The sequence below is a fragment of the Equus caballus genome, chromosome 12, assembly GCF_041296265.1.
Source record: "Equus caballus isolate H_3958 breed thoroughbred chromosome 12, TB-T2T, whole genome shotgun sequence".
NCBI lineage: Eukaryota > Metazoa > Chordata > Mammalia > Perissodactyla > Equidae > Equus > Equus caballus.
This window is the reverse complement of record NC_091695.1, coordinates 47185917-47208936: the sequence shown is the minus strand read 5'-3', so window position 1 is coordinate 47208936 and position 23020 is coordinate 47185917. Positions and strand designations below refer to the sequence as shown.

General features: G+C 54.8%; 2 protein-coding genes across 8 annotated transcripts in view; both read right to left on the bottom strand.

The window, feature by feature from the left end:
• Nucleotides 1-371: 371 nt before the first annotated feature.
• LOC102149840 (membrane-spanning 4-domains subfamily A member 6D) lies at nt 372-12744 on the bottom strand. The gene is made up of 6 exons (XM_070230244.1): nt 12618-12744; nt 11227-11371; nt 10730-10919; nt 8959-9093; nt 7418-7474; nt 372-2125 (listed from the first exon to the last, which is right to left on the bottom strand). The coding sequence occupies exons 3-6, from the start codon at nt 10868-10870 to the stop codon at nt 2051-2053; spliced, it is 408 nt and encodes a 135-aa protein (XP_070086345.1). The 5' UTR covers nt 10871-10919; nt 11227-11371; nt 12618-12744; the 3' UTR covers nt 372-2050.
• A 9872-nt stretch (nt 12745-22616) lies between these two features.
• Nucleotides 22617-23020, bottom strand: part of NADSYN1 (NAD synthetase 1) — a 42644-nt gene continuing 42240 nt past the window's right edge. For all 7 annotated transcript variants that reach the window (XR_011424154.1, XR_011424153.1, XR_011424155.1 and 4 more), the window contains one exon: nt 22617-22876. Coding sequence is in view for 4 of the 7 variants with exons in the window: in XM_023654659.2 (XP_023510427.1) it covers nt 22826-22876 (51 nt within the window). In the remaining 3 variants the exon portion in view is untranslated. The remainder of the gene's footprint in view (nt 22877-23020) is intronic.

Below are 23020 nucleotides of genomic sequence, written 5' to 3'. Positions count from 1 at the left end.
TGCGTCACAGTGGTCCTTCTGTATCTCCTCACTATCCACCACCTTAGTAGAATGGATTCTTCCATAGCTCCCCAGGGCCTTCCGCTTCATCCCCCATCCCCCATGTTCACAAATACAATGGGGTTCTGGCTGAAGCAAATAACAGAGATGGTAGAGTGTGTTTTTAAGGATGATTCTTCTAGATTTTGTTTGTCAGTGGGTTCCAAAGAGCCAGAGACATCGGGTAAATCTCTATCAAGCCAGCTAGAGAGACTTTGAACTCTAAATATTTACAAATTTGAAGTGGCACAGAAATCTTCTCTCCCACCAACTTCCCTCAGTGACCAACCTAAGAACATAGCCCCACCAAATGTTTGAGAAGAGAGACAAACTGCCCAGCTGAATGCAACTTTATTTGCTGTTTCAGTGAAAGCGAGGGTCGTGGTGTTCCCGAACATCAGTCAAACTCTAGAATCTCAGAAGGCATTTTTCCCACCGTAAGCCATGTTTCTTTTTACACTGACAATAAGTAAACATGTCGGTGAACTCGAAGTCGGTATTTGAGCTAGTGATGAATAAAACAAAGGAAAGACAGGGCGCAGACAGCAGATCGCTCAAAGCAGAAGGACTCGGATCAGGAGAGGAAAAGGCGGTCTGACCTCAGAATTCAGCACTTACTCATTTAAAATGATGGACCTCTTCCATTTCACACGTCATCTCATTTTATTCCAAAAAAGGGAGACTAGAATTCCTATAAAACTTTTTGATTGATAGTGCTGAGCCTCAGAATGGCGCTGTGGCTCATATAAGTTTATAGGAATAGTTTTATCAAAGCAGGATTCCAATACCTGCTTCTCCTCGCTCGCTCCTCCCACCCCAAGGGCCCTGGACCCGGTGGACCGATCATGAGTTTGGCAAGACTTAGCTCGCATTGTGTGGAGAGTAAAACACTCAAGGGATGGAGTAGAGAGAAAGACCATCCAAAGCAAGATACGCTCACCCTGTACCCATGAGCTCCAGACATCCCGGCTCAGATGGATGGTGAATAAAGGTGGTTTCCAGGCCTTGACAGAAGAGGTGGAGGACAAAGATACGGGATTGGGGCTGAGTATATCAGAAATTCATGCAGAGTAGAGTTGTGTAATTTCAAAGGCGCCCTGACTATGTCCCTTCCGGTTACTCAGATTGAACTACTAACCGCTCCACTCGATGTATCTCCTTTCGGATCCACCTCTTCCCCCAGAGCCCTCTGGAAAATCTCCCTCAGATGTTCCTGATGCCTTTGCTTCCCAAATCTCCCTACAAAGTAATAAATGAAGGGGTTGGCAGAGCTGCTCATACAGGAGAGCACGATCATAAGCGAAAACAAATAGGATATGTTAGCATAGGGAGCTAAGAAGATTTTAATAAAAAGAGGGCGGGAGGACAAAGGGAAGACAACCTAAGCAGGAGGATGATATAAAGCTTGAGGGGCGGATTACGCTGGGAGCCGGACCTGACTTTGAACAATGTAGTCAGAATGCACATTTTTGTTACAAAAAGAACACAAATAATCACACCAATGATAGCAGTGTACACACGACAAGCCATGGGCTCATAAAAATTTCTACAGGGTAGGATCCTCAGTACATTTATCGTAATAGATAAGACCCAGATCAGGATGCACACCATGGTGGACGTGTGCTTGGGCAAGCGGTGTCTGTACCAGACGGGAAATGGGACAGACAGGCAGCGTCCAATGCTGATGGCAGTCAGGAGACAGAGGCCAACTGTGTATGAAGTGAATAGCACTCTGTCCATGTACCTGAGACGAAACAAAATATTGTGAAAGAGAATTAATATTACTCACATGACAAACACCGTCTGACGGGAAAGGTGGATAAAGTCAGCCAATGACAAATGGAAAATAACGACAGTGAAGTGGGCCCACTTGACAGAGAACACGAGGGGGCCAAGAACCAGACCATTCCCCGCCAGCCCCCAGAGGGAGACGAAGACTGCAAGAGGAAGGACGGTCATCAGAGGCCGGAATTCTTCAAGATCGACACGGAGGGCGCCATTTGCTTTGAACTCATAAGCTGATGTGGAAGACTTGCTCATTGTGGTCGAGGCTGAGCTCGGAAGACGTCTGTAGAGTAGGGACTCCCTGCGAAGACAAGAATGTGAACACACAAGACCTATGAGAGGACGGGAATGTGTCTAAACACGTCCTTCCCTCATTCATTCATTCATTCATCCTTTCAACCAATATGTCTCGGGGACATTTTATGTGACGGGAATTGTGTTAAACGACTTGGAAAGCGCAGAAGACAAGGCCACACGTTTGGCACTGTCACATGCTACACATTCTGGAGGAGGACACAGACGATAACAAAAGGGAACAAACAAAAGGAGCAGAAAAGCTTGTGATTAGGTGCAGAGGAGTTATAAATAACGTCCAGGAACAAAGAGGGAGTGACCTGACTCTTCAGCAGTTTTCGGCACGGTTCATCACACGTCCCCTTTGATAAAAATTCTCCACTTAGCTTCTAGAGCATCACCTCCCCGCCCCCCCCCCCCCCCCCCCCCCCCCGTTCTCCCTCCCGCCTCACTGGTCGCCCTCCTTGTCTCCTTCCCTCCCCCTCCTCCGCCCAGCCTCTCAGTGCCGCAGTGCTCAAGGCTCCATCCTTGCTCCGCTGCTCCGTCTACACCCGCTGCCTTGCTGAGATCATCCAGGCACGTGATCTGAAGGACCATCTCTATCTCAGTGAATCCCATGTGTGCGTTTCCAGCTCTGATGTGCCTCCGAAACGTCAGACTCAGTGATCTCATTGCCTAGATGACGACTCGACCTGAAATCCAGCAGAGCCTCACACCCAACCTGTGCAACGACTGTCTCACAATGACGTCTTCCACACTCCCCAGACTGGCATTTGCCCCATATGGGTCGAGGGCAGTATGGTACCTCAGTTTGCCAAGTCCAGAAGCCAGAGAGTTATCTTTGACTCCCTGGCTGTCTCACTCCACATCCAGCCTATGAGGAATCGTGCTGGGTCTGCCTGCCAGGCTCACACCACACCTCATGGGGGTTCCGCACCCCCACGATTCCTGCCGGCTGAGAGCTCCATCTTCTTTCCTGATCCTGGCAGTGGTCTTCTGATGGGTCCTCCTGCTTGCACAACACCTCTCCCCCAGACCTGGTCCACGCTCAGTGAAGGAGCCCAAATGATCCACAGCTGGATTCTTTGCAGAATTTGACAAGCTGACCCTAATATCCATGTGGAAATTCAAGGACTCAAAATAGCCCAAACAAGGTTGAAAAAGAAGAAAAAAGTTAGAGCATTGATATCACATTTCCTGATTTCAAAACTTGCCACAAAGCTACAGTCATCAAGACTGTGTGTTACGGGTGCAAGGATAGACATACAGATCAATGGAAGAGAACTGAGAGTCCAGAAAGAGACCCTAACATTTACAGCCAGTTGATGCTCAAAAAAACTGCCAACACAAGTCAATGGGAAAGAACAGTCCTTTCGGCAAATGCCCTTTGTCTTTAAAAATGCCCCTTTTTCCATATTGGTGCCTGGTGACTATGTATTGGTGACTCATAGAAAGGAAAGGAACGCGATTCTACAGACTCATCTCGGAGATGCATCAGCTCTTCAGCGCTAAGACAGACACAGGCGTCAAGACCATTGGATGCCCTTCCTCGTGACTGCCTGCTCTGAGGGTATCAGTGATGTCACCACTGAAGTCCCTGGAGAGGAACGAATGGCCATTTCCCCATTAACCTCGGCAGGAAACTGAGAGGGGAGGTAACGCTGGCAGAGTGTTATCCCGCAGGAATGATCTCCTTGGGAAATCACTCGAAGGCAGTGTTCCTTCACCTTTCTTTAAAATGACGATGGTGGTGATGATGATGGTGATGATGGTGATGATGATGATGGTGATGATGGAGGAGACGGTGGTCCCCCTAAGGAGTCTTTTCTGACTTTTTCCAATTGTTTCCATTAGACATTTTAATACCACAGATATACTGTGTATCTGTTTATATACTATGCATATACTTGCGCTTCAGACATAAAAAAGAGTTAGCTTCTTTGATCCCTCCCCTCAAACCTATTTTTGTCCCTTGGAGGTGATATCGCCTCATTGAGAATGTATGCCCCAAAACATAGGGTATCATTTTCTACGTTTCCCCAATTATAATTTTCAATATCCTGGACCCTTCATTTTTATAGCTACCCGGGAAGCCTGGATGTGTCTATGATGAGAATCAAAGAGTTGGAATTTGTGGACAAGTCATGATGATGGATGAGATCATCTACACAGCGATTGTTTCCTGAGGGATGGTGTAAGGAGCCTGTCACCCTTGAGGGGAAAAGGAAGGAAGCATCAGACGCTTAAATCAATGCAGGTCCGGGGGATGCATAAGAACCCTCCACTTAATCCTTCAGATTTCAGAGTTGGGTTTGCCAACACCTGTCTGAGCCTTAAGTCCTTCATTCTGAAAGTCAGTGAGGACCAATCCGTGCTCCAGGACCACCTGTGGGATGCGTTAGCACACACTGTCAGTGTGTGGAGACTACAGAACTGGGCAGGGGGCGGTTTTCAGCGCCTCCTTTGTTCTGCACAGCCTTCCACCCGGGAGCTTCATTTTCCATTAAGTCTTGGCGATGCTGAGAACAGAGGCCTCAGTTCAGCGAGGGAGCCCCTGGGAAGTGAGCCCCTCTCTATGGTTAGGAAGGGGACGCCCGGCATCAACAGGAGAACAAACCCGGGTCCTCACCTTCTGGCCTTCTCGTCTCCTGGAAGGACCACGCCACCCCTCTTGGAGCCTCGAGAAATCCCTGGGAAAAGATGATCCCGGCCCTTTTCATGCCGTGACACTTCAAATCATATTGCCACCATGCCAGCCGGAGCTAATTCCTGACGATGGTCCTGGGAGCAAAGCTCCAGAAGGGCCCCGGGAGCACCGGGGAGGCTGCGCTCCTTCCCTTTATCACACGGCTCACCCCAGCGCACGCACCTAACGGGGTGAAGTGCCGGAGAAAGGCATTTCCCAGAAGGTAATGAGAAGATGCTCGGAGTATCTTCTGCCATAAAGCTGATGCAGGGAGCAAGGCGCTGAGGTACTTAAAACTCAGAGAGTCTGTTTCTTTATTACCTGGCCACTCTGGGTTCATTAATATTGTATGGACCCCATTAGTCCGTATTTTTACTGATATTTGAGGAAATGTGCTGTTTCCTGTTGCTTCTGCTGGCCCTCAGCACGAACTTAGTTTACCTAAGTTGGCCCAGTTTGACGCCTGTTCTTTGTAGTCACTTCTGTGAAAGCTGCATCCTATGTGACCTGGGGCTGGCCCGCCTTGGCCCTCCCAGCCCACAGCCTGAGCCCAGGTGGTGGAGCTCTTGCCAGCCTGGCTCGCAGGTGGAGCGGCTGTGTGTTAAGAACTGAGCCGGGCTCCAGTTATCAGAGAGGCCCCCGCGGAGCAGGGGCTGGAAGTGAGGCCCCTTCGCTTATTCCTGGAAGAGCTCAGGGTCCCTGAAGCATGAGGGATGTTCTAGACCCAGTGTCTCAGCATCACAGGCTGGATCTTCTTCCTGGGGCTCAGAGCCCTTACCAAGAGTGTTCTACGGAGAGCTCAGCCTCAAGGCACGATAGAAACACAAGACAAACTGTAGTCAAGATGGGTGCCAGCAGGCCACACGTGGAGACGAGCGGTTGAGCCAGGAGGGGCTGGAGGCGTCTTAGGAAGACCCCTTCTCTCTCGGTCCACCCCTGCTCTTTGGGGGTGGCCCTCCCCTGGTTTGTACCAGAGCCTGGCAGATACCCCCTTCAGTCCTCAGTCCTGGGGTGTTTACCCTCAGGGTTCCTGGCACAGATTTGTGTTCTCTCACCCCACACGGCTCCACATCCTAGCAAAATCTTGATGGGGTCCAGCTGTGGCATGCCTGATCCCTCCCCAGCCTGGTCTTCCGTCCTAAGATCCATGAGATGCCGAATATGTCACCCCTCCTGGTGGAGGCCTCGCTCTCCTTTCCCTGCCTCTGTGGGGACTCGGCGGGCCCAGGACTCGGCAGCTGCTCCACGCGGAAATCTGGCTGTGTCCTCAGTGCCCCACGTGCCCGACTGGTCACTTCAGCTTCGGGTGGCTGCTCAAAGCTGCACTGGTTTTCCTTCTCTCAGCAGAAGTCTCTTCCCAGACCAAGCCTGGTCCTTATTTCTCATCCAGAATCTGCAAATGTCCCCAGAGGAAACCACGCTGTGATCTTAAGGCCGACAGCTCAGAAGAGTTCTCCTCTGTCTGCAAGTTTTGTTCAGCGAGTTCTCTCCTTCCTCTTCTCTCTGTGGCTTTGTCAGTGGGAGGTCTGATTATTTGGCTTTTTCCCACATTGAAACATGAGCTTTGCCCGCTGAGAGCTACTGCCTCCTGCCTAAGGGTCCCAGAATGTTCTCTAAGCTCCTGAAAACCCTGGTAACCTACGTCGGGCACAAGCAGGCACAGTGTGCAACGGGAAGTCATTTGTGGGGCCCAGTTACCACATTTAAACTTCCCTGTGAATCCTCCGCTGTCCTGACTGAGGTCAGAGTCTCGGGGGCTACGATGGGCTCCGCCTCGAGGCTTTCCTCGGAGGCACCACAGAAGAGCTGCCCTTGGTGTTGGACGAGTGACCCCTGAAGTGTGGCAGCAGGAGACCCCATTTCCTGTTGCCTCATCTAACGAGGGAAGAGCTTCATCCCGGACTCATCACCGGGTTCATGTTGAGCCCAAACTGTCAGGGAGACAAAGTCCTTGGAAAACCAGGGGACACGCTTATAGTTTCCTTCTCCTGCCCCCATGCAGAAGGAACCCCCCTAAAGCAACCCCTGGGGTCTTGCCCCACCCCAGGCTCCCCAGGGTGGGGGAGTGAGTTGGGTGACTGGGATGTGACAGCCACTGCCCTGCGTGTCACCTGGGAAGAGAGGACAGTTAAAGTTCCTGGTGCCTCTGGCCACCACCAGTGACCAACACCGGTCTCAGCCAGAACATTTTCTCCTCCAGCCCACACAGACTCCGCTCTGGCTTCATCTCGAGGGAGGGACATTTCTTGTGGTCTTGTGGTCTCAGATTTTCTTGCCCAGTTGGCGGCAAACAGCAAGTACCCCATCACCTCTTTACCCTGTGGTCACCAAGGACCTGGATCCAGGCAGCCAGCTGGCACCAAATGGTGTCATGACTGGACAGGATTTCTCCGTGGAGCCACTCAGTGCCTGTCGAAGGCTCGGTGCTGGGTGCAGAACAGGGATCATGAAAGGAGCCCCAGAAACCAGCGGGTGCTGACCAGGCGCTGGCCGAGGGCGCCTGTAGCTGACCCGGGGGTCCGTTCCTTCATGTGAAAGTGTGAGAGAGCAACTGGGAGGGGTGCCCTCCGAATTTCCCAGGAAGAATTGAGCTGCCGCTGGCCCCATACTCACCAAACGCTTAGCTGATCTTTTTTCCAAGTTGACACATAGCAATCCAGAAATGATAAACTACTCAGAAAAGAGGAAAATAGTCAGGTCAGTTTCTATGCAGAGAGGCAGCCCTGATGTCCTTACCACCAAGCTGTCATGTCCTGGGTCACCTCCAGGAACATCCTTGTAGGACTGAAGGCATCAGGGACATTGGGTCCTGGGTCACATCCAGGTCCATAGGGGCTTACAGAACAAGTGGGGAAAGGCAGGTGACACAGGAGGACGAAGAAATCCAAAAAAATCCCATGAGGACTTGAGACCGCTCGGAGACAACGTGCCTCCGGGGCGAAGGGGCTTAGGGTCCAGGGCTTTCTCTGGGAGCGAGGCTTTTCCAGGGAGGGAGGGCTGCTGAGCGTTACAGGGCCTTGTGGGGAAGGATTGTTGGCTCCGTGGGCTCTGGTAGATGAGAGTCAAGAACGGAAGGAAAACAGAGCCCGGGGGAGAGGAACCTGCAGGGCCTCGCAAAAAGCTGGATCAAAGTGTTTGATTCTGGGTCATCAGAGAAAAAGACGGGTTTAGGGGAATGGGGTAATTTCTAAGGAGCTGTAACAACCAAATTATGCAGCGGAACTTTGTGGCAAGATGGAAGCAAAAAGTTGTCCCAGGAGTCCTAGCAGAAGGAGCCCCCGGGGAGAGGGCAGGCACGCTGGGCAGCAGCCCAGGGAGAGTGCCAAAGTCACCTCCGGCACGACAGGCGGGGCGAGGCGTGGCCAGGCTCTAGGCTGTGGGAAAGGGGCGTTCACATCTCCCCTGAAGCTCGTTGACCCCGGGGGCGTCAGGATGACTCAGGACTCCCAGGTGGGTCTGAAGCAGAACTCTCCAGAAGGGCTTCTGGAGATGGACAGCAGCAGGCAGAGCTTCTGAGCAATCAGATCCATCTTTTCACATTTAGGGTGGGGTCCACTGGTCCCACAGCTGCCGACCACCGGCCTGGCCACTCGGCCGGTGTGTGCTGCCCATATCCGGGTTACTCGGCCCGTGTGCCTGGGTCTCGCTGTTCCTCACTGATCATATCTGGGGGGGGGTGGTCCTTCCTATCCCCCTCCCACCCCAGGCTTCTCCTGAACTTGGAAAGGAGTAGGGTGACCCTACGTCCCGGCTGCCAAGGACAGTCCGGGTGTACTTCTTGTCACAGCATTATTATTAATAGCACCTTCTTTTATGTTTACTAGTGTCCCTGTTGGCTCTACAGATTATATGGTCACCCCAGAGAAAAGCTGCTGAACTCCCAGAGGCCTAGAGGACAACAGTACGATGATTTTCAGAAGAACTGATCTCTGAGCCAGCAAGTCGATGCTGTTCCCACTGGCAGAGTCATTTCCACCCTCCCTGGCCTCCTCCCACTTCTGGCCCGTCAGCCCCAAAGCAGATTCCACACCTGCATCTCTGCTTTCCAAATAACGGACACTGCCAGGTGACAGGTGAGCAGACCAGACTGAGCCCGCGCCCCCCCCCCCCCCCCGCCAGGGACCCACCCTCCCACGAGTGCCCACGGGACTCACACACTTGGCACCAACGAACGGGTATCCAGACGACACCAAGGTTACAATAACCGGGCTGAAGTGACGGGGGAAGGAAGTCCACAGCAGAAGGACCCCCAGGCTCATAATCATGGCCCCTGAGAGGATCTGGATGGTCTGAGGGGGAGAGAGAGGCTTACCTGGTGTTGCGGGTTGAATGCGTCCCCCCAAAGTCTACGTCTGAGCCCTCCACCCCAGAACTGGGAAATGTGGCCTTGTTTGGAAAGAGAGGTTTTGCAGGTGTAACTGAGATGTGAGTGAAGGTGAGCTCCCAGTGGGGTAGGGTGGGCCCTTAATCCAACGTGACTGATGTGGTTACAAGAAGAGGAGAGACAGAGAGACAGACGCAGAGGGAAGGGCGCGAGAAGTCGGAGGCGGGGACTGGAGTCCCGCGGCTGTGAGCAAGGAGCCCGTGCAGCCCCAGGACTAGGAGAGCTCACAGCCCTGCGGAGCCCGATGCTCGGCTCGTAGCCTCCAGAACTGGGACAGATTATGTTTCTGTTGTCTTCAAGCCACCCGGTTTGTGTCCTGTGTTATTTCAGCCCGAGGAACGGACTCGCTGGGTAAGCCAGTTAAGGGCAGGCCCGCTCAGAGCTCTCGGTGTGACCCCAGCGCACTGCATAGAACTCTGGGGGTTTGGAAAGCCAGCGTGGATGGTGTGCTGCCCGGCCCTGCCCATCACTGGCCCCGATGAGGGCGCAGGGAAACGCATGGTGTTCCTGCCTCTCGGCCCTGGGTGGAAGGGACCGGGTTTCCAGCGAGAGCCCTGGAACCCAGCCCTCAGATGGCCCACGCTCTCTGCTTCCTTCCGGCTTCTCCCCTCCTCCCTTCTGTGACACGGATGTGCCTCCAAGACAGCTGGTGGTGTGGGAGCTGGTCCCCACCTTGTGCCAGGTGAATGGACTTCTGTTCAGGGCATGGCTCCCTAGCTGAGAGGGACCCCAGGAGCTATGACAGGGCTATGAAGCGGACTGTCTGAATCAGCCCCGGAATAATTCCACCACAAGTTTTTACGCTCATATAACATGTACCAAGCAATTTCTCAGGTGTTGTGAGAAGGGAGTCTCTTAATGGACCTCAAGACTGACTCAGCAAGCAAGCTCTTTTCAACCCAAGGTGAGACAGATACATGGTGAGACTGAGGGAGCTGTAGCAGCCTGTGTGGTCAGGGAGGCACTGAGGAGGTACCAGGCATCAGGATCCCCGCCCCTGGCCTCTGCAGCCGCTTGCCCCGTCCCCGCCCCCCCGTTGCCTCCCTTCAGTCATGAAGTGGAGCGGCTTCTTGTTGAGGAATCGTGGATTACAACAGAGATCTCATTCGAAGTCAGACAAAGCGCAAATGTCCAATCTGTTTTCAAAATGGTTAACGTTTTCAAAAAGGGTGAGCAGGGGGATGAAGTTTCTATAATTTTCAGAAAGAACTTCCCTGGGAAGTAAAATCTAGAAGAGTTTTTCACAGATTTTTGAGCACCCCCAAAATAAGGTGTATGCAAGTATATTATCACCCAGTCGCTCATTTAAAATGAGTTAAGAAAGTCCAGTTTCGTAAATCAAGCTCAGGTGAACACTCCCTGGGAACGCAAACTGGGACATCTCCTGCTTTCCCAAGGAGAAGGCCTTGGGTGGTCTCAGAGGACTCCTCTCCCCCGGCCTCCAGAGCAGCCTGGGGCCCCGCAGTGACACGGAAGTCTCCACCCCGCCCGTGGACTTGTCACCTGCACTCAGCCCGTCCCCTGTGTGCAGCTGCACTTACCCCAAGCACTTTGGCCTCATTCTTCAGACCTTTTTTCCTGTCATCCTGGTCGGGAGGCTCCAATTCCTCTGGGTGGGGCACGAGGGAGCCCCCCGGTAGAAGGACCGTAATGTTCTCACCGGGCACAGTGTAGGACAGCATGCTCCTGCCACTGGAAGAGGCAGGGACCTCTATCTGGCTCCAACTGGACCTTAAAATGGCAAACCTCCCACATTTCAGATCTCCCCAGGTAGGGGCCAGAACCCTCCGTTAATCTAGGGGTGACCCGGGTTTTGGGACGGGACCTGGGAAAAGAGTGGGCACCTCACATTGCAGGATGGTGAGCATTCTCGCGGGGGACTCGACACCGTCGACGCCTCTTGGTAACCAGAGTTCCCCGGACGGCAGAGCCAGACCCAGAGGAGCATCAGAGGCAGAGATGCCAGCCCGAGCCGGCCTGTGGCTGCTCCCTCTATGTCCCTCTCTCTCCGCTTCCCCTGGTCGCCCCCAGCCCTCACCTCCACGAACAGGACAGGAATACACTCCCCTTGGCCTCAGCCAGGAATGAGATCCGATGCCTCCCAAGGTCCGGTGTCCTTCCCTTTCTTGGGCGAGGCCCGCCCCCTTCAGGACGTCCCCTTAGCTCTGACTGCTTCTGTGGCCCTAGGGAGAATAGGAATTCTTATTAGTAAAACTAACAATTGACATCAGAGTTTTCCAGGCTCCCACAGTGTACAAGGCTCTGTGCTCTGCTGGTGCTGATGCCAACACCCGGTGACACTCACAAGCGGAGAGTCTAAGTTGTTGGTTCTGAACTAATAACACGCTCAGAACATAAGCACCTGGCACAGCACGCGGCAGTAATAAATGTGCAACAAATGTTAGCAATTATGCCGTAAATGTAATTTACATACAGTAATTACGTGCGATAAGTGATTAGCAATAGCGAGTATCGTCATGTCGAGTTCTCACGCTGACGAGTCCCGTCAGCCGCAGTTATCCTGCAGCCTTGACATGGGGCTGCACGCGGGCGACACAGACTAAGATTTGGGAAAATTTGGGTTCGGCCTGGCTTCTCTCCTGGGAACATCACTGGCTCACAGGCTGTGGTCCGGCCCTTCAGGGGCATGTGGTCTCCCAGGTGCGCTCGGCCCTGCCTGTCCCTAGTCCTGTTCGCTGCACGGCCCCTCCGAGGACGGCACAGTTAGAACAGGGCACACGGCTGTCTGAAGAGGCGATGGTTCTGCCCCCTGGCCCTTGGTCCAGCTGTCTCAGAGCTTGCGGGATGCCCCAGGCCTCCAGGCTGGTGGGGGTAACATATACAGCTGGGAACCATACCCCAAACTAGGCGCCTGGTGGAGTCTGGTGGGAACAGCATGGGGCTGCAGGAACACACAGCCAAAGACAGCGCAGGACGCAGGAGAGACCCTGGGATCACCGTGGCCCCTCTCTGCAGCTGGAGATCACACGTGGGCCTGGCTTTCTTTCATCAAGGGGAGGTCTGGGCTCCACAGGCCCCCGTCGACCCCGCGCTGCCCTAACTGGCAGGGAGCATCGAGGTCTCCGTCTTGGGCACCACGAGGACTCACACTTCACAGGGTTCTACCCGCAGCAATTGTCTCTGTTTCTAGAACTAGGCCAGAGACATGATGGAGCTGAGTTACCGTGGAATCAACTAAACTGAGTGTGGGCTGAAAGCTGCGATGTGTACTGGAAGCAGAGGGCGTGCCCCAAGATCGTGGACCCCCAGAGCTGCCAGGGGCCCGCTCGACAGGCGAGGGGGGGCCGCCCCGAGGCCTGAAGCTCCTCAGATGCAGGGACAAGAGAGCGAGACTCTCCTCTCCCTCATCAGTGCCCTTTCCAAAGGATGAGGGGCTCGCAGCCCGGGGAAGACCCCCTGGATGCCTACCTGCCCCTGGGGTCCGCCGCGGGCTTCGGCTGAGCTGCAGGTCGGCGGGCGTGCGGGGCCTCCTCTCCCGGGCCAGCGGGGGCCTCACCAGGAGCCCCTCTGCAGCTGGTCCTGTCACAGCCCCTTCCCTTCTGCTTTTAGACCCCGAAACTCCCCGTCTCTTCCTTAACCAAAACAGGGGCACTGGTTGCGACACAGGAAGTGGCACTTGCTGTTCTCACGCGGCAGGATTCACGAAGTGATCAGCTCTTCCTTTTTCTCACTTCTAGGACTGATGAGTGGCCCTAACTGGAACCAATTTACATGAGAAGAGCCGGCTGCAGGCTCTGAAGCCACTGGGCTGGGCTTGGATGCAGGCGCTCCTTCAAACCCGTGGGGTGAGACAACTTGTCCGAAGCCCCCAGTCTCAGATTCATTACGTGCTTAACGGGGACCCAGACGCCCCGCTCCATACAGCTGTGTACCCAGCTGTAGGCTCCTCCTCGCCCTGCCTCATCTCCCTTCCACACTCCCACCTTTCAAACGCGCCCACCCTTGTCTTTGTGCCCTCCTGGGTCATGGAGCACCGTCTGGAGCCTGCCGAGGTCCCCTCTGCATCCACCCACAGCTGCGGTCACCCAAGCCGGTCTTCACACTCGAGCCGTCTTTCACAAACTCGAGAGGACGATGTCACCTCCCCCCTCCACCTTTAAAAACATTTTGTGGCTGCCACGGGCCTTTGTGTCAAGTAGAGAACTCTTAATGGGGCCCGAAGGATGTCCCCTGCATGCTCCGGCCTCACCCGCGTGTTCCCACTCAGCCTTCTGTCCTGGGCCCCGACTCCCAGAGCCTGGGTCCCCTGCCAGCCCCCAGGGCATTGGCACATCCCGTGTACTCTGCTGGGCGTGCTCTGGTGGGACCTCCTTCCTGGTTCATCCTGCTGACCCGTCACCTCAGAAAATGTTATTACCTCTGAGAAATACAGTTACTCCTTTCTTGCGTAACGGAACCCAGAAGCAGAGTGGCTCACTCAAGGGTACATATTCTTAGATGGTGGCTCTCTGGCACATTGTAGCTGTGGCATTTGGTTCACACGTAAAGATCAAGGAGCCGCCGGCCCTTCCCCAAACTCGCCCACTTCCACATACCCCTCTGAGCCCAGGCCTAGGCCACTCGGCTCTCTTGCAATTGGCCTCCAGCTGCCTGGGGCCTCCCCTCGGGCTCTGAACTGTGTGGGGCAGCATCATCTCCTGAGCATTTTCAGGCATACCTCCTGGGCTCCTGAACTTCTCTGCGTGCCCAGACGACACTTCGAGGAGGCCGGGGTCTGGTCTCCAGGCTCTGGGGAGCTGGGTAACTCTCCTGGCACCTCCTTCCTGCCAGCGCTTGTTCTTTCTGTACTCCCGACCCTGGGAATTGGGGACTGGGATCCCATGAGTTAGATGCCAAGGATCTGTACGTCCCTGTGTTCGGCGTGGAAAGGAGACCAGCAAAAGGTTCCTGGCTTGGGGGCCTATTCCTCTAGGGTCGAGGGGAGCCTGGACCCCAGACCTGCTCAGCACTCTGGCGTGCGGTGGGCCAGTGGAGAGAGGAGGCCAACAGAGAGTGTGGTCAAGGGAGAGTGGTGAGCAGCCCGATGGCACCTCCGTGCTCTGCACCATGGGAGCACCCTGGGATGTTCCCTGTCCCTCCTCCCCAAGCTTCTGTGAGCCCCTCCTCACAGAGCCTGCTTCTGGGGACCCTGATATGCTGCAGCTGACTCCAGGAGTGGCGGCAAAGAGCAAATGCTGAGACGGCATCTGGACCAGGAGGATCCACCGCCTGCAGGCGGCACAGAGCACACAGGGCCCCGGCCCGTTGACGTGTGATGGGTGAACCTCCCTCGTGGCGGGTGGGGTCCTGCTGGGGCAGCATACTGGGCATTTGAGAAACATGTCAGAGTAGAATCTGTACATGGTGGGGTCAGGTGGCTCTTTACATCGAGTTAAACGTGATCAGCGGCTGTGGGATGAATCGACAATGGGACGGAGGTGTGGGTGCCAAGGGCTACTGGGTGGATGTAAGGCCCTCCCCTCCTGCAGCCAGGATGCTGCCGCTAGGTCCAGACCCAGGGCCTAAAGGCCAGCTGAGCTCCAGAGAATGAACTCCCCACCTGGCGGGTCAGCCACCTTAGGGCAGAATGGGACCCTGATGTGGATGAGGACATCGGGGTGATGCACCCCAAATCTTGAACCCCCAGATTCCCTGCACCCTCTGAGCATGCAGAGTGCTCAGCCCTCCCTATTGGACACAATGCAGGGACCTCTACCCTACAAGAGAGCACGTGCCCCCGATCCCCCAATATCTGCCCACACCTCCTCTCCCCGCCACCAGGCAGATGACGAGCTTCATCTCAACACAACCCAGCCTGGGACCTTCTGACCTAATAAGGAAGAGCCCCAGGAAGGAGCCGGCATACACCGGCAGAAGTCTTGGGGACCTTCCCGCTACAAGGGTGGAGTCGGGAGTTCAGTGGCCTGTGGAGCCTAAAATATTTATTATCTGGCTCTTTACAGAAAAATGTTGCCAATCTCTGCTCTAGATGAAGAAATGGGGACACAGAAAGATCAAGTATGTTGCACAAAGGCCCTCACTAGTTAGTGGGAAGGGCAGGAACCCAACCCAAAGAGTCCGGCCCCAGAGTGGCCCTGATGCCCTCCAGGGAGTCGCACATTTCCGATCCAAGGGACTGGGTTTTGTGTGGTTATGGAACTTGTAGGAATAAGAAACATGCCATGAAGGGCACGAGTTTGAGGGGCGGTGTTCTGCTTGGTGTTATCAGGAGGCAGTTCAATAAGCAAGCCTGGGGCTAAGGAGAGATGGAGGCTAGAGACGGTACCTGGGAACTGAGTGACCACAGGAAGCCCTGCGAAGGAGGAGATCAGAATTCAGGGACACGGCTTAAACAGCAGAGAGCAGAATGCCGAGAAAAGGGGCCTGGAAAGCATCAGCATCTTGGGGAGGAAAAAAGGAGAGGAGCTGAAGAAGTCTGAGTGGAAAGCAAGGAAAAGCCGGAAATCAAGGGAGGGAAAGCTAAGAGGTGTGAAGCCCAAAGGGCAATGGAAGGGGATGCCGTAAGAGCCTCCTACTGCTGTTGGAGCAAATTACCACTAATCTGCTCCCTGACAGTTCTGGAGGTCCAAAATCCAAAATGGGTCTCACCGGGCTACAATCAAGGTGTCAACAGGGTTACGCTCCTTCTGGAAGCTCCAGGGCAGAATCCATTCCCTTGTCTTTTTTCAGCTTCTAGAGGCCACCTGCACCCCTTGGCTCATGGCCTCTTCCAGTATCTTCAAAGCCAACAATCGCATCACTCCTCCCTCTGCTTCCATCGTCATATCTCCTCCTCTGACCCATGTGATTACATTTAGGGCCCACCTGGACAATCCAGGATAATCTCCATGTTTTCAGATCAGTTGATTAGCAACCTTCATTCCATCTGCAACCTTAATTCCCTCTTGCTAGCTTAACACATCCACAGGTTCTGGGGATCAGGGCGTGAGCACTATTGGGAGGAGTCATTCTTCTGTCTACCACAGCTACCGAGGTGTGAGAACGCATAGCCCTCAGAGCCCAAAGAGCACCGTTGGTGGCTGACTCTCTTTGCCGAGTCATTAGCACGTGGATGGCATTGAAGCAGCTGGAGTGGTTGAGATCCTCTGGGATCAGGCCTGGCTCACAGTGCAGACATCAGCACATCTGGGCGGCCACCGAGCTCACCGAGCTCTCCACCCGGACCCAAGTAAGAAGGTGGACCAGATGCCTCCACCCACCTTTACACTGTCTATGGTCCTCTCTCCTGATCCCAAACTGCTCTTCACGTACCAGCCATAGCAAGAGTCCCACCCTTGAGTGGACGTGCTCCCCAAGCACCTGGCTCTTCCTCCAGCGGTTTCTCTGCGTTGTGCATCGTCCCTCTTGACGATTTCTACTATGTCTTCAAGGGTCAGCTCAAGGAGGTGCTCTTCTTTCTCTCATCACACTGTCCTGTAAATGGTTGTTACCTTGGGGTCCTTGAGGGCAGAGACTGGGTCTCCCCAACTCCCCTCACCCTGACCTGGAGGGGACATCCAGCAAATCAGTTTGTTGAATGCAGAAAAGAATGAGTGAGCCATTCTGATGCACAAGGGGCCCAGCCCATGAGGGAAAATCTGAGAGCTCAAGCATGCTTTGGTGGGAACCAGGAACGGCAGGAAGGCCTTTCACTCAGGACTTTTGTGGCCAGGGCTGGGGGCAGGAAACAGAGGGAAGGGGAAGAGAGAGAGAGACAAAAGGAGGGAAGAGGGAGGGAGGGGTGGAAAGGAGGAGTGAGGAGAGAGCCAGAGAGAGGAGGAAGAAGCAAGGGGCCTCCTTGCCTGAGGTTCTGCATTTCCGTCTTTGCCATCTGCCCAAGAGTGCCCAGAATCCACTGATGGAAAGAACCCAGCAGAACTTTCCTGAACTCAGATCTCCTCACCATAGACCAGTTTTGCAAGCCAACCAATAATTCCAGCATTGACCCCACAGGGAAATCTCCAAGAACAGAGATTACTGGCCACGTGCTCTTCCGGTCCTTCATGCTGGCTGTGGCCCTTTATGGGTTGGTGGGAAATGGAATCATAATCTGGCTTGTCGGTTCGTCCATCAGGAAAAAATCCTTCTGTCTATAGCCTCAGTCTCACCACTGTGGATTTCACGCATCTTTGTTTCCAGATCATGTCTCCATCTGTCAAACTCTAAAGTCTTCCGTTCCTCGTTGCTTTCCTCTTCTTGGTATCTTTACGGTCCTAAGGTTCTCCTATTTCACTGGCCTGGGCAGCATGACCGCCATCAGTTTTCAGCATCGTCTCTCCGCCCTCTTCCCTATTTTGTATCCGTGTCATTGCCCCAAGCCCCTGGCAGCCGTTGTGAGCACCCTCCTCTGGATTCTGACCCTTTTGATGAATATACTGACAGGCCACACCTACGGTCACTTATCCCCAAAACGAAGCTCTGCCCCGCACTTGTAACCACCACCAGCGCCTGTATTTTCCCCGTTCTCCATTGTGGCTGCATCCATCCTGCAGCTCCCCATCCGAGTCCAAGAGCATCAGCCAAAAGAGCTCCCACCTGGCCATTCTGCTCTCCATTCTGGTCTTCCTTCTCTGTGGTCCGCCTCTCAGCATCATCGGGCTCCCCACGCTGGAAACGGAGAAGAAGTCTCGCAATGACATCTGCGTCCTCCTGTCTTCCACCAACAGCGCTGCTAACCCTGCCATTCATTTCTTCACTGGGGGCTTTTTGAGGCAGCAGCTGAGGGAGCCCATCAAGGGGGTTCTTCAAGGAGCCCTGGGCGAGAAGACAGAGGATGGCGAGGATGGGAAGATGCCCCTGACGGGCAGAACAGAGAAGGCGGAGCCCCGAATGACGGGGAGCTCGCTGATGGATCCATGTCTCTGGGACACGGCCCTAACTACCTCCCCAGCAATGACCACTTCAGCGTGGAAGAGCTCCTCCAGGTCAAGCACCCAAGTAATTCCCTTGGCGACCTCCTTCTCTTTGTATAAAAACTGAGGACGAACTGTCAGAAGCGGGTTCGTGTGTGTGAAATGAAATGCACGTCTTTGGGCCTTTTGGAACCTACTGTCAAACTGTCCTTCAGGAAGCTTGCCGAGGAGCTGTGTAAAGCCACGCTTGCCGACTACACACAGCGGATGATTTTAACCTTAGTCTTACTATCCGAATTCTGCTAATTTCCAGTTTTGCATAACCAGCTGCTCACTCCTTTTGGGTGTCAATGGGTCCCTTGGAAACGGTGTGCCTTTGTCTTCTGACTACTTTTCTGGCATGTTCTGGGGTCTTACTATAGTTTTTTTTTTTTCCTTGATTTCTAATGGATTGACCTTATGGGACGTGATATCTCTCTCAAAACTCTCCCGTCCTTTTGCCTGTAGGATTCCAGCGAAATAAAGTTTGGATCAATTCCTGTCTGAAGGACCACCTAAGCCGGGTCGTGGATGTGGCTGCTTCAGTAAACCCGTGTGATGAGACCTGGGTCCTCGTGGGCTCCCTCAGGCTGCTGTGTCACTGAGTGTTTTAGCCCAGGCTTGTGGGACCCTCCGGGGTGGAGAGAATGGCGCTGGTGAGTCTTAGCTCTCAGGAGCAGCCCCAAGAGATGTGGAGTTAGCTCTGCGTTTGACCTTCCCTCTCCAGGAAGCAGGGAGGGTCTTGTCTGTGTCTGTGTCTGAGGAGAGGGCCAGGACCCTTCAGCGACCTGCTGGCTGCAGAGAAGAACCAGTATCTTTTCATTGGCTGAGCTCTGGTGACTGTCCTATAACTGGAAGGACACTACCCTATGGACAGGGGAGACACTAGCCTGTAACTGGAGGACACTGCCCTATAACCGGGAGACACTATCTGTAACTGGAGAGACATCGCCCTGTAACTGGAGGTCACCACCTGTAACAGGCTGGCAGGGGCCAGGGTCCTGGAGCCCCTGAGCTCAGGCAGCTCCTGCAGTCGATGTTTTGGGACCTCTGACCCTGCCTCCATCCGACGAGGCCGTCCTGTGTCGCATGCTCACTCTCTCTCCCTTCCCTGAGACAGAGGCTCCCTCATCCCGTTTCCAACACACACGGGTGTGGGAACAGGCAGGCCTCACCTCAGACGTGGAGTGCTCCTGCTGAGTGCTCCAGCAGACTCGGGAGTGCCCAAGCCATGGCCTCCCCCAAAGTGGGCGGGGCCTGCAGACATGAGGATGTCACACCAGGCGCCCACTTCCTCCCCACAGTCAGCAAGGTGCCCACCCTGCCCTGGGACACCCTGGGGTGATGAGGCCTGTACTGAGGGGGCCTGCCTGTCACCCGGGGTGAGGTCATCTCAGGTGACAACATGTGAGCTTCCCACCTCCTCAGCTGCTGAACCCCACGGCCCCACTTCCTGGGACTCCTTCGTGTCACCACCCCCATCCCCTCAAAGCCGGGGACAGGTCACAGGGCTGGGGAGAGCTGCCCGCAGCGTCCGCACCCCTCCACGCGCCGGCCATGCCGACGACCATCCTCGAAGGAACAAGGCTCCCGTCACCCGCGGGCGGGCGTGGCTCTGACTGCTGGAGTGTCACCCCATCTCTGGGTTCTCCTGAGTGGAGGAGTGAATTCTCCTTGAGGAGTAAACTGCTCCTGTGTTTCAGAAAAACCACCTTGACGTGTGTGCTAGCTCAGACTGCTATAAGAATCCACGGACCAGAAGCTTCTCTAAACAGTTCTGGAGCCAGGAAGCCTGAGTCAGGTGCCAGCGTGGTCCAGCATGGGCCCTCTTCCAGGTCACCGACTTCTCGCTGTGTCCTCGCACAGAGGGGGCGAGAGAGCTCTCTGGGGCCTCTTCCATGGCACTAACCCCATTCACGGGGACTCCACCTTCACGACCTAGTCACCTTCCAAAGGCCCCACCTCCTAACACCATCGCACTGGGGGTGAGGGTTTCCACAGACGAATTTGGGGGGACACAAAGATTCAGACCGTAGCAATGGGCTTTTGGTTCTCCAAGGCCAAGAGGAGGGGCAGCAAATGGCTTTTCATCGTTGTACACACGCTGTCTTTGCGCGGCTGACTCCGTCCTGAGAATGGGCCTTCAGAGGGGTGGGGACGGTGGTTACTGTGCTCCTGGCCCTGCAGGAGGGGCATGGAGTCCAGGAGTGGAAGGGGCGCAGATGCTGCCCGGCTTATGGGGGCAGCCTTGGGGGAAGGAGGACGTGTCGTCATTGCCCTCTCCTCCCCAAGCCTTCAGGGCAGCCTTGTTAATCCCTGCCTGGGTCTTGCTGCCCCTGTGGGAGGCTGAGGGCAAGGTGAGTGCAGTCTGCAGGCCCAGAGCCCACAGCAACGTCCCTGGGAAGTGTGGTCTTAGAGAGCGAGCGGCGAGGGAGGCGCCGTCGTCCAGGGCCAGGGCGTGTCTGAGGGGCGTGTGCAGTGGAACTTCCTGTCTGGGGACTCGCCATCTGTTCTCCCCACTTCTGGCAACACCTCCTGGTCCTCTTTGGGGAACCCGTGAACTGTAGCTAATTGGCGCCTGGATGGGCATGTGACCCGGCTGAGGAAAGCCAGGGCTGGTGCTGAAGAAACAAGGAAGATGAATGTCCTAATTTCCTACTGGATTTGAGCCCAAGAGTTCCCAAGACGGGAGCCACAGCACCCAGACGCGGAGCACGAAGGAGGCCAGCAGAGAGAGGGACGAGCTGAGCAGGGTCGGGGAGAAGAGAAACAGAGTCCTAATGAGACGGCCGACATCATCCCCTACCTTAAACCCAGCACGCATTGGGTCAAAACCAAAGGACCCCCCGCCCCGTTTCCCTAAGTTACAATCACAGGTAATTACCAGGTTCTGTAACCCTAGTATCCCCAAACTTCACTAGGCAAGTAGAAGTCACAAACTGTTAGAGCCCAGGTGGCCTCATATGCACATTTTGACTGGTTACGGGTCCTCTGAAGTTCATTACAGGGAAACTGATGTCCAGAGAATATCAAGAAACGGAAGCTTCCCAGGCCCCAACTCCTCAGCTTCCTGGGACCAGAATCCACCATGCACCATGGAGGCCGACAACCAAGGATGCTCTCCTGTGGATTCCCTTATCTCGCCATCCTCCTCCCTACCAGCAGCCTCACAAGGCCAAACGCAGGCTGGTGGGACAGTGCCAATCAGCGAGGCCACAGACTCCCCCTCCCTGCAAGCAGCCACATTCCTCACAACTTTTAAAATACCTTGCCTCCCATCTTTCAAGGAGACGAATTTGAGGGCTGACGTCACCCAAAATAAAAATCCTTTCCTTGCCATAAGCCTGGCCTTCCAGTTTTCATTTTGGTCTCTCTCATGTGGCAGGTAAAAGAACCCGTGTTTATGTCTGGTAACACTAATGATGTTGCACCTACCCTGGATCCAGCCAGACCTGAAGCTGTCATTACCCCTGGACTGCTCAGCACGCCGATCAATAAATTCCTTTTCTTGTTTATGAGTTTCTTTTCTTGGGTAGGGCTTTTGGTAACCTGCACACAGAAAGTCCAGGCCGATGGGGTTTGCAAATATTTCTGGGAATTCCTGGGGGCCCAGCAGAAAGGGGGCCATGCTTTGTTGCTGGAACCCAAGGCTGGACATTCAGCAAGGGCTGCACCCAGAGCCCAGCTCTCCTCCTGGCGCACACCGCCTGGCTACAGAAGAACAGACGCAGGCAACGCCCATCCTCAAGCTGTGCTAGTTCTAACTAATCAACCGCCATCGGATCTCAACCTTCTGCATGTTTCTCCCCAAAACCTGCCTGTGTGCCCCCCGTCCTGCCAAGACGCAGGCCAGCCCAGCCCAGGACAGGCCCCAGCTAACCCTGTGCCTTCAGACCCATCCAGGCAGGAGGGTCAGGCCACGATGTGACGTGGAGGACGGATTCCTTGAGGCAATGACAGATGACATGGTGACAACAGCTATGCAACACAGACAACACCCAGCTGAGTGCTCCATATTCCGGCACCACCCCACTTAACACTGGTACCCACCCAGAGATGAGGAGACCGAGACAGACGAAGGACGCTGGCAAGGACGTCAGGCAGCCTGCCACCCGGGGGGACCCTTCCTTATGGCAGCACATCAGGAGGGTCACAGACTGACGAAGGAGCAGCGGGCCCCGTGCATGCCATGTTCTGAAGCCTTTCCTGGTGGCATGCGATGGAGGCAAATCTATACCCCCGCCGGCTTACGTCCTCAGAATGACAATGATGATAACCATGAAACACAGATCAGGGAAACGGGCCGGTCTGGACAAAGAGGGACAGTGAGAACAATCGTAAGCAAGGACAGAGGAAGATTGCAAGGGTGGGTGCACGGGTGAGCGGGAGTCATTCCAGAATCCTCCTGCCCCCAGGTCCTCCTCCATCCCTTCCTGAAGAACTCTCCCTCGGCTTTGGTGTCGCCCCGGGCTCTGGGGAGATTCTGGAGCAGCTGCACGAGGGCCAGGGAGGCCAGAGAGAGAGCTGGCTTCAAGAGGAGAGTTAAACATCACGCCCTCTTTATTTCCGCCATTTGTTAAAGGAACGAGACTGAAGACTGAGGAGATCCCCTCTCCCTTAAAATGGAAAACAAGACTTGCTGACCACGCCGTCTGGGCAGGGAGTGGCTCACGCCGGTGGTCACTAGCGAGGCCACGTGACGTGGGATCCTCGGGGGAAGGGGAGCACTCCACGCAGGGCCCGACGTCAGTCCACGCCATCCAGGTCCTGCGCCTCTCTCCGCTCGAGCTGGAGAACCTGGAAAGAGAAGTCTCATGGACACACGGCGTCCACGTGCCGACTTCAACAATCACACTGCCGAAATACACCAATTCACACCCAAAGAGGGTGGCAGTCGGGGACCTGAAACAGCAGGTTCTCAGACAGTATCTACAATTGCTG